The 10,792-nt window shown below is 43.4% G+C and overlaps 1 protein-coding gene across 1 annotated transcript; it reads right to left on the bottom strand.

The window, feature by feature from the left end:
* Positions 1-8,527: 8,527 nt before the first annotated feature.
* RGS2 (regulator of G-protein signaling 2) lies at positions 8,528-10,480 on the bottom strand (the record flags this gene model as incomplete). The annotated part of the gene is made up of 4 exons (XM_010020747.1): positions 8,528-8,722; positions 9,191-9,357; positions 10,221-10,282; positions 10,379-10,480. Coding segments are annotated over 4 exons (526 nt in total), but the record flags the coding sequence as incomplete, so codon positions are not given.
* Between the last annotated feature and the right edge of the window lie 312 nt (positions 10,481-10,792).

Here is a 10,792-nt window from a genome sequence, read left to right as displayed (position 1 = left end):
TGTTCAACATGTACTCCCCTCCGAGTCTGTACTGATTCTGCTTGTTCATGAGTCAATATGGACGACTCTCCCATCCTGAGGCTGCTGCGGAAACCTTCGTTTGGTGGTGATTCACAGGGCTGAAGAAAGTCTTTGGCAGGTTTGATCCCCTTGCTAGTGGCCAGCCAGCCAACCCTCTACAACATCCTGCTTTGACCATGCTGTTAGCCACGTGTCTGGCTTGACGGGAATGCTCTGTCCTCTCTAGGGAGGAAAGCCACTTCCCATGCTAAGGGAGCTACGCTTCAATCCCAGTACTCCTGTAATCATGCTAGACTGCTGGGCCAGAGCCATACTTCTATTCTAAAAGCATACCAGTATCTGCTGGAGTGGTGTTTCAGAGAGACTCACTCTAAGGTTTCTAGGTGCTACTTTTGGGAGCTAGCTATTACAACCCCATTAAAGGCATGCTCCCTGCTTTGCTGTTTTAGTTACACTGCATTAGCTGAGATCTTCTGGATATTCTAGACTGATATAATTGCTCTGGGCAAAGCTAAGCATCTCTATTTAATATTTCTTATTATACCATTCTTCCTTTTGTGTACGTCACTTAACTAACCACTGATTTATTTCCCCATCTCTGCCACAGAGCAAGGCAGTGGTGATTAACCTGCTGATGGATGTAAAGCTCCTTGCCTGGAAGACGCTAGAGAAGGGTTGTAGGTATCCCCAGCTGCAGTGCTGGCAGTTAGCTTACGTTTCACTATAAACTCTTAGCACTGCAGAGGGCACAAGTTCAGCGATATACTGGGATGATTTGACAACAAATCCAGCACCTTGCTCAAACTCTTGATGGAGACCATAAAAAACCAGACTTTGCTCAGCCAGGCTTTATGTAATAATCAGTCTGGGTTAAATACGACAGGAACGTTGCAGGGCAGGTGCGTTAGCTGGGATGTATGGTACAGCCTGTATAGTTGCTGCTTGGTGCTCCTTTTGATACTAGACATTATTATTATTTTGTTGCCCTGATAAATGTTTGGTTCTCTCATAGGAGTGAAATTACTGAAAAATAATAGCTGTTTTATGGTGGCCAGTAAAGTTGAATTAGAAACTTACTCTTCTGATTCCAGCCATGAAAAGGGAAGGCAGTTAGAAGCCACTTTCAGGAGGTTCTCCCATAATTAGCAGCCTTGAGAAAACAAATACAAAGAGATTTTCTATAGTTCTTGTGTGCGTAGCATAGGGACCTTCTCCAGAAGTTACAGTGCATGAGCATCCCAAGAGACACATGACCTTTCAGTGCGTGAAGTCTGCTTGTTCCAGGGCACAGTGGGGTTTATGCCATTGTGATTTTTTGTTTCTGTAAGGAAACCTGCAAAAGGAGCAATGGTTTACAACTGTGTGTGTGTTTCAGAACACCACACTTCATAAAAAATTGTGTACTCTCATATTTTATCAGAGCCAAATAACTTCAAGACATTATTGTGCAAGTGCAATGCTTTAGACTGTGGGGAAGAAATACTTAGATAAAGGGTATGAAAAGAAGAAGGGATCCTGGTTGGCTAGAGGCAAAGGGCTGGTGCTCTTCAAACCTTTTCAGGTTTTGTATCTAAACACAGCTTAAATATTGATCTTGAGGAAGATGATCTGTTTGTCTTCGAGGTAATAAATATCCAAATTCCACTGCTCCTTTCTGGATATGAACTTTCTAAGGCATACTGTGAAGACCTGTGCTCAGTAACCACTGCCAGTGGCTGGAGAGTCTCTGGCTGAGTGAAGCTCAGCTTAGCTGGTAACTGCCCTAGGATCCAATTTTCAAAGAAGATATGAAGGCTGATGCCATGTACTGTTCTCACACTTATACACACCTCTTTCCAAATCTGACTGCTGGCAAACAGCTGCTCCAGAGCTTAATTATAACAGTCCATGATGTTTTGCAGCACCAGCAGTCCCCCAGGCAGCTCTGAGGCACAGGGCACTCTTAACTTCTTGAGAGACCTACAGAGGCCTCTGAACCTTTGGGAAAGCACGCTTAAAAAAACCTTTGTCACAAGGACTTTTCCACGTGTTGGGAACACTTCACATGCCAGACTATAGCAAGTGACTGCCAAGGATTTGAGCTTCTTGGCATTAATAAAGCACAACACACAGTGGGGGTCTTGGGGGTAACCAAAGCATTTCTACAGCACCCTGCAGGTGTGACAGCTTCTATCAGGACTGGGAGTCTGGGTCTGGTGGACAGTAAGCAAACGTTAGTTGTAGGTAAACTGGGAAGGTGATGTAGTGTATCACTGCTTTAGTGCTAGCAAAAGACATTGTTTCTTCCTTGCTGTCTTATGGAAAGAATTGCATGGTTTCTGAGCTGATTCCTGGCTTAGTGAGTTCCTCAAAATGACTGATTCGGCCCTAATTTTTAAGGGCCAAATCTCTAGAGACATAAGTTAGTTGTCAGAATTCCAGATAAAAATTAATTTGGTCCCTCTGTGTTAGGCTGATCCAACCTCTTCCCACAGCCAGTTCTGTAGAGCACCTTGATTTTCCTCTAGAAACATGAAGCCAAGAGGCTTTATTGGGAAAATGCTGTGCATTTTCAATAGCTATCTATGTGTTCCTACAGGCATTAGCCTCTTGAAACAAGTGTGATCTCCATAGCATCATAAAAATGCAGTCAGTGGGATCATGTAACTATGTCACTCCACCCTGCCCTCCATAAAGCTCTGTGACTATCTGATCCTAAGGTCGTGGCTGAGAGTCTCTTCAGCTTTCAACTGTGACCCATTTAAGCTGTGTATTTATCTGGCATATTCATCTCCAAGGGCCGCTGCTACTGAGTGAGCTGACCTCTCCTTTTGAAAATGAGGGACCCTGCTCCAAAACCCAGCAGCTTGTAGGGAGGATAAGCAGCAAACCCAATCTTTCAGTCAGCTGATGGCACGGAAGGCAACTGGAAAACTCCTGGCCTACCTGGCAGTCCTTCCTCCCCTTACTCAGGCTCCTTGTCCCAGCCTGCAGCGGTATCAGGGAAAGTAAACAGCAGGAACCAACTGCAGCCAAGTCTGGAGACAGCTCAACTTCGCAAACAGACGTATTCAGCCTGGGCGGATGCCAGGGAGGGCAGCCACACACGACAGATAATCTCTCTGACGCAGTATGAAGCCTGCTGAGCGCGGGGGAAGCCTCACATCTGCACATGCCACAGCTGTAATGGCCCCAGGACAGTGGGGATGGCTTCCCTCAGTGCCCCTTCACCCCCCAAGCTCAGCCCCATCAGGTCCAGGGGGTCTCAGTGAAAGGGTTAATCCTGTCAGCCTTTAAAAGCAATAGTTGAAACAGGAGGGTGCAGCAAAGCTCCTCACTGCTCCCCTACAATGCATGTGCCTGCCATGCTTCTGTTATTTCAATTTCCCTTCAACAGCCACAAAGGTGAAGGAATACACTAGCTCCGTAAACAGTCTGCTCTGCTCCTGAGTGCCTTTTCCATATTGGACAGCTGATTTTCCAAGCCCTATAAATATTATGTTAGTACCACGTCCCCTGAAAGCTCAGTCGGGCTTCCATCCAAGAAGCTACAGAGCTTCTCTCTGGTCTAAATCCGTAGTGCAGAAACAACTTATTCCATGAGATCCCAAGTGGGAAAACTGGCGGGGGAACATAAGTAATGATTTCTGTCAATTAGATTATTGTGAATGGAATATTTAATATATTTAATGGAACATTGCTTAATTGCTGCTTATGGGTACTTTGTTGATACTGGAAACTCTGATTTAAATGATTATTTTAATGAAAGATTGCCAAAGGACTCATATTTTAAACTCCTACATAGGATAACAGTTGGACTATTTTCCCTGGGTTTTTGTGCAGACCAGACATCATTTCCTAGTTACAGCACTCAAGGTAATGCCAGTTAGTGCATTTACAGAACTGTCCAAGGCTAACTGATGAGGGTGTTCACCACAAATCCAACTGCAGACTCTCCTCAAAAACTCAGACTGCTTTGCAGCTTATGAGCTGATAGGCCTATATGACTAGTGCAGAAGCCCACAGTAACCTTGTAGTAGCCCTTGGTATTTGTGGTAGGACCCTGAGGACACTAATGGCTGTAACTGCCCTGAGCAGCCCCACCTGGACCCACATCCACACCTGCTGCCCATCAGCTGGGGCTCCATTTAAGCTCAGCCTTGAGGCGTGTTTGTTTTTCCTGAGCTTTGCTGTAGGTACAACCTTATATCTAGCTCTTTCTCTCCTGGATGGATCAAGGACATCTATGTTGCAGGTAGGTTTGTCACCAGCTCTATCGCGGGTGGGCCTTAGTTTTGTGTACTAGCTAGCTTTGCTGCCACTCCCATTTCTGTCTCTTGCTGTTCCCATATGCTTTGTTCCTGGCAGTAGGGACGCCAGGTATTTCTGTGCTGGTGGGATGAGGACTAGCCATTGGTGATGTTTTGTCACCTGAAGAAGGATGAATTTGGGTTGTTGTTTCATGTTCTGACCAATTTTTCCCTCTTGAATCACAGTAAGGTTAATTGGAAAAGAAAAAAAAAATCTATGAAGATCCTAAAACTGCTTTAAAGGTTGTTTTTCTGCTCTGTGCAAGTTGCCAATTATGAAGTCTCATCCAAGAAACCCTTCTGTCTGCATATATATGTGTGCCTATGAAGCCCTTTAAACCGTCATTAGTGTCCCCGTCTCTAAATGGAGATCTGAAATGTCAAGTGGAAATGCAGAATTTATTTATAGCCTTAGTACATTTTTCAGCCACAATACCTAAATACACAGAGCAAGAGCATTGCCTTGCAGTTTGTTTACTAAGCAGCATTGCTTTCCCATTTGACTGGAGTGGTGAGTCAGCATTGCTGTTGAGCTCACCCTGTTCTCAGAGGTCCTCTCCAGCCTTTGGGCCAGGGCAGTTGTTGAGGGCCAGCTGCTTTGGTGTTGTATTTTAGGAGACTACTTTGTGTTGCCTTCTTGATAGCATGGAGGAGTCTCCTTCAGATTGCCCTATGCTGCAGTGCCAGTGCAAGCCCTTGAAAAATGGAAGCTGTTGCTGGATCCAAACAGTTGAAACCTGTGACTTAGTTTCCTGAAATCATGAGTTTGGCTTAGAAAATTATATCTTTCTTTTTTTTTTTTTAATGGCTGCATAGTCTTTGCGTTAAGTTCTGGTTTGGGGAATTATTAGGGATGCTCCAGTTGCAATTTCAAATTTTTCTTTGTAATCGTAATGCTGAGAAGCGTATGTATTGTGACACGAAAGCAGGGGAACAGCTTGTCTCTAGCAGCTAAGTAAAGCACCAAATATTGAGACTGTGGTTTAAAAACAGTGATACATATTTAGTTTAAAGTTCCAGATTTGTTGGTGTTTTTCAGCAATTCTAGATCCTCAGACTCTAGATGCCAACACCAGTCATGTTAGCAGCGCATGAACTGGTGTTGATCTTGGGATCAGTCAGGTCTTGATGCATAGCTGAGCTCTAACAGCACAGTAGGGGTGCTTTCCTACCCTCTGCCTTCCAGAGATGTTCACTTCTCACTGTCCTCAGCTTTTTGCAGCAAGTCCTTTCTCTAAAGATACTAAGCTTGTTTAGGGACTTGTTCAGAACTGTGCCTCTCTGTACCTGTGGTTCCTGGAATGTAGTTTCCTGTCAGGACCCCTTCTCCTTATTTTCCCTGGGTGGCTGTCAATAGCAATATGGAGCAGTTTTATAACCTGATAGAAGCTTAAAAAAAGGACCATGCTCTGGCCAGCTATTCAGCAGCACCCTCACCTTGGCCTGTGGGGTCCCAGCTCTGCTGTCTTCCCTTTGCCATTCCCAGACCAGTCTTCTCCCACCACAGCAGCAAGTTTTGCTGTGTCCAGCCCCATGGGACTAGGGTGGGAGGGTGAACTGTTTGGCCAGGGTGCGGAGGAATGAGCAGTTTATCACTTGTTGCCATTGGATACTGATAGCAGAGTACCAATTTTAACTGCAGCTGTAAGGCTGCCCAGAGTATGGAACCAGCATCTCTTAAAGCAATTGGTGGTTTTGTAGTTCTCCAGGAAATGTTCATAGCAATCTATTGGGTTGCAGCACTCCCAGTGTGCCTGTAGTTCCCGTTTTTTTCTGGTGAAGCTTTCCCGTAGGAGTTGGGAAAACAGGGCTCTCATCAAAAACTGGAAAAGAAACAACTGGAAGCAATGTCATGTGCACAGTTATGTTGTATTTTAGTAAAAATAGGTTTCCTACTATTTTTGCCATTGATCCATATTAATTTGCTGCAAAGCTTAGCCTTGAAACTGGGGCTCTCAGATGCTGCAGATGCACCATGCCAGGGACTCGGCATGGCTTGGTTTGCTAATCTGGTGTGTGCTCTGTGGAAGTTATGAAGCTGCCTCAACAGCCTTCCTAAAGACCAAAGTACATGATTCAGATCTTAAAAATATACAACAACAGCCCTCAGGCAGTGATGCTCTGCCTAATGGCCCCACCTAATTTCCCCTCTGAACTACATACTGTACTATAAGTAGTTCGGGCACCTGCTGAAACCAGAAATGCTTCTTTCCCTGAAACCAGACACTAGCAGTGGTTAATTACCACATCCCAAATTGGCACAGATTAATGCAGTTTCAATGAAGCTTCATGGGATTATTCCTCTCCTGGCTTTGAGTCATTAATGGGTATCGTTCTGGCTATTTTTATGCTTTTCAAATTATTTCATTAAATTACAAAAGCAATTATCAGACAAAATCTGTTTTTCCTGGTTAGGGAAGGGAAAAAACTAGAAAAACCACCTTTCTCTGTTGCAGTAAATCATAGGGCTGAGTGTTTCTTGTGCTGGTTTTATGTGGACTTAATTGATTAGCAAACTTAGCTGTATGAGAGCTAGCTCTCACAGCCCCAGAAATGGGGCTATAGCAGAGTGATAGGTGTACCATATTTGCTTGCATGTATAGAGGCAGTATAATAAATATACATATCTGTGTGTATGTATATATACACATTGCTACATAGCCTGCAGTATGTACATACATTCATGAAGTAGTTGCTTTTGAACAATCTTTGTGTGTGTAACTGAAGTGGAAAATGCTGTAGTTAGGATTTTCTTGTTGCTTGCAGAGGTGGATATATGTGCACTAAGCAATTAAAGCTATGACCTGAGGACTGGAGTCAAAATACCTGGACCCAGGACCTAAACGGACCTAGAACTCAGAAGAATCACAAAACTAACAAACTGGGGACTAAATTTGAAGTACAGGTTTTGGATGTTCTCAGTTAGAAAAACTGAGATGGAATAATGATGAGTAACTTTCCCTGCTATATGAGTGCTTATTAAGGGGAGCGAAATGCTTTTACTGTAGCTTGCATTGTACCCCTACTGACTCTGCACAGGTTTGACAGCCTGAAAATGAAGTCTTAAGGTCTTTTAGAAGCAGAAGTCTTGAGCAGGAGCAACTGTGCTGTTAGTGTATGTGACCCTGAGCAACAATACTGCTGCTTTCTGGCTGATCTGTTGTCATGTGTAGTGATACATGTGCCTTGCACTGCCCTTGCACGGCATACAAACTTGTTTAAGACTGAGAATGTGATAGGTCTCCCCAGTTAAGCTTTTGAGCTCTGAGGATTTTCAGTCTGTTAAAATACAAACAAAACACTTGCCTAGTAGATTAAGAAGTAACTGCTTTAAAATTAGCCCTATGAAGATCACACCCAGGACACAGTCCCAATAATCCAGAGCTCAGTGCCAGACAATATATACCTGCGTATGCAAAATAAGTTAAGCAACAGAAGAAAATTTGTACCAAAATAGTTTAATAAAAACAATAAGAGACTTCACTGAAGCTTGCTGTCCTCAAGACAGAATTATGACATTGCAGCATTCAACACAATCATAATTCACATATAATACTATATAGCTCCTGTTCGCCTTGGCCATGTTCTGCTCTCGCTCTGGCCTCCTGCAGCCCTGCTGACACAACCCAGCCCTGCATACTTTAGTTGCAGAACCTGTTCCTCTGGGAATTGAGTTAAATCCCTTCCTTACTGCACAGTGCTGTTACTGTCTGGAAGTTGCACAGAAACCCAACACATCTCTTTGCAGCTAGAGGCATTTTACAGAACCAGTGTGAACAAAGCAAGTGACTGGCAACAGCAATACTGGTTGATGTTTAGGTAAAACAAGTATGCGACCAATTACTCAAGTTCCCAGTGCTGCCCAGCAGCTTCTGTTCACAAGAAGGAAGCTCTGTCCTGACCTGCTGCATTGCCACCTCTGCCATGACAGAATAACTCTTATATTATACAGCTTGGCCTAGTGCATGCTCTCACTGCAGCACTTGCAGAGAAGCCCACTGCCAGCAGCTGGCTGGCAGGCTTCTCCACCACCACTGAATGCCCTCCACCAGCATCGCTCTTTGCCATCAGCTTTGCACCATAGTCAGTATTTGTCCTTGCATTGTGGCAAACAGACTGAGCACTCAGTATCTCAGTCTTTCAGGTCAGGATGCTGCCATGAGCTGTGGCTTGCTTCCTCACTAGCCAAGAGGCTTCTTATTGCTCTTCTCCATCACTCATGTTCCCTGGGCTGTTCCGGTGATGTGGGTCTTCTTGCACAGCTCCTGATAGAATTCAGATTCCAAAAACCGTGGGTATGAGTTATTCTCCATTAAGCTGTAAACTCTCTTCTGCGCTGCACTGAAGCAGGTATGTGTGGCTTCTTGAATATTCTGAGCAATCATATTCTTGGTTTGGAAGTCTATATTTATCTGAAACAAAAAGGACATTTACTTCTGAGAACTGAATTCAAGGAAGTTGAAAACACCATAAAATATCTGAAGAGGTATTAAATGCCAGAGCCTATTACTACAGGATCAAATTAATGATATGTTCTTTAAGAAAATTAGTCTCTTAAACAAAACTTATATACTGATCTTGATATACTATCTGTCAGTTCGAAACTGAACTATGTTACAGGTATTACATGCAGCTGTTGACTTTTCCCAGTTAAGATGGAAACTATGAAATACTGCTCATGCTGGTTTCCAGCTTGGTGAAAAGGCAGTTGGGGAGAGACTTAGATCCAGACACAAATATTAATGGTGAGGTATGTATAATGCTGTTTGTATGCTGCTTGCACGGCATACAAAGATGCATCTGTATCTTGGAGTTCAGAGAAACAAAGAAAGGCTGTAAGAACTCACAGAACAGGGCACTTATGTTTAAGTTTCCTTTACCTCTTTGGGAGCTTCCTTTTCAATGAAGTCATTGTAGATTTTTTTTGCTTTTGATGTCAGCTTCTGGGGTGACTTGGTTTTCTTGAAGTCCTCACAGGCCAACCAGAACTCAATATTCTCTTCACAGAACTCAGACTTCAGAAAAGCTCGGAAAGCAGCAAGACCATCTAGGGCAAGAAAAAACAACAAACCACATTGATTAACTATTTCAGGAATCTTGAATTTATCTTGTGGTCACATCTGCTCCTACCTAAACATTTTGCAGTAATTCTGGTCTGGTTCTTTCAGGGTTATCATAGCAATAAAGAAATTCCACATTTACATATGCAAACAAGTTGACACTCTAACAGTTTGGCAGGCTTCACTTCAGTCATTTAGGTAAGCACAAAGAATGAAACCCATTTCTAGTTCCCTTTTGTGATGCCTGCATGTATATATATCCAAACCACCTCTCTTCAGATGGTAACTCTGGTGTTAACCTTTACACTGGAGTAAATATTTATGACTGTACTACAAACCTCTGGAATTTTTTTTTTGCAATGGAAAGGATGACTCAAGTTCAAAGAGCAAATGTTAATTTGTTTTTTAGTCTTTTTGCTTTGCTATTGAGTGCTTTGCCTTGTAGAACTACAGCAGAACCCTGAGATCACTGAAGTCCTGTTGCAGAATCCTTCCCAAGTTATTTGAATGCATTTGGCTTGGTTAAGTGGTGAGCTCAGTAAACAAATGCTCTATTCATATTTGGCAAAGCCAACCTGACGGGTATGACTTTAATTGCAAGGCTTATAGAAAAAATCCACTACAGTGAACTATTCTTGATGGGTTTAACATTAATTTACAGGGTTGTTTTTTTTTTTTTGAAGAGTACCGCTATGAATTTTGGCTTTCAACTGTTTACAGCATTTAACTTTCAAGACCAGAATCGAATCTATTTCCATTAGAAAGGCACAATGAGGAAGCAATCTCTTACAGACATATAAACTGAACTGCCCCTTTGCTCTTGAATCTTACTTTTTGAAGGCAAACTTACATTTGTTAGCAAGAAGTTCATCGAAAGCTTCTGACCACAGCTGGGCTTCTTCAGGGGAAGGTCTGTATAAAGAGATGGAGAACATTAGACTCCATTGCTCAAGCTTTGTTTCTGTAGAACACTCAATATTTAAACAAAATCTCTTTCCAGTAAGTTACCTGAAGTAGGTGCGGTGTTTCCCCACTTTCTTGGGCTTCATTTTAGTAGAATTGGAAGAGTTCTGCAGGAAGTAGCTCAGTCTCGTTTTCCAATCTTTAATGCTGGAAAAACCAAAAGAAAGATGACTGTTAAATGTGACAACTCAAAAAGGTTTAGGCACCCATCTCTTTACTGGCAAAGGCTGCATGCAAACCTTTTCCTGACATGGCTTTGCCAGCTCTAACTAGAGAATCACCCAGAGCATCTGAGGGCAAGTGAACGACTTTCCCCCTCGCTTAAACCAACAGACTGGCCCTCTAGGCAGTGACTGGCATCGGCCAAGGTACAGCTGCAGGTGGCAGAGACCCACAAGCTGCTCTGCTCTCACGCTTCCTCCCCGCTTCGGTCCCGGCCCCGCGGCTGGAAGCGGCTCC

Source organism: Nestor notabilis, unplaced genomic scaffold (assembly GCF_000696875.1).
Source record: "Nestor notabilis isolate BGI_N333 unplaced genomic scaffold, ASM69687v1 scaffold36058, whole genome shotgun sequence".
Lineage (NCBI taxonomy): Eukaryota > Metazoa > Chordata > Aves > Psittaciformes > Psittacidae > Nestor > Nestor notabilis.
Note: the sequence above shows the minus strand (reverse complement) of the source record. Positions and strands in the feature narration are given on the sequence as shown.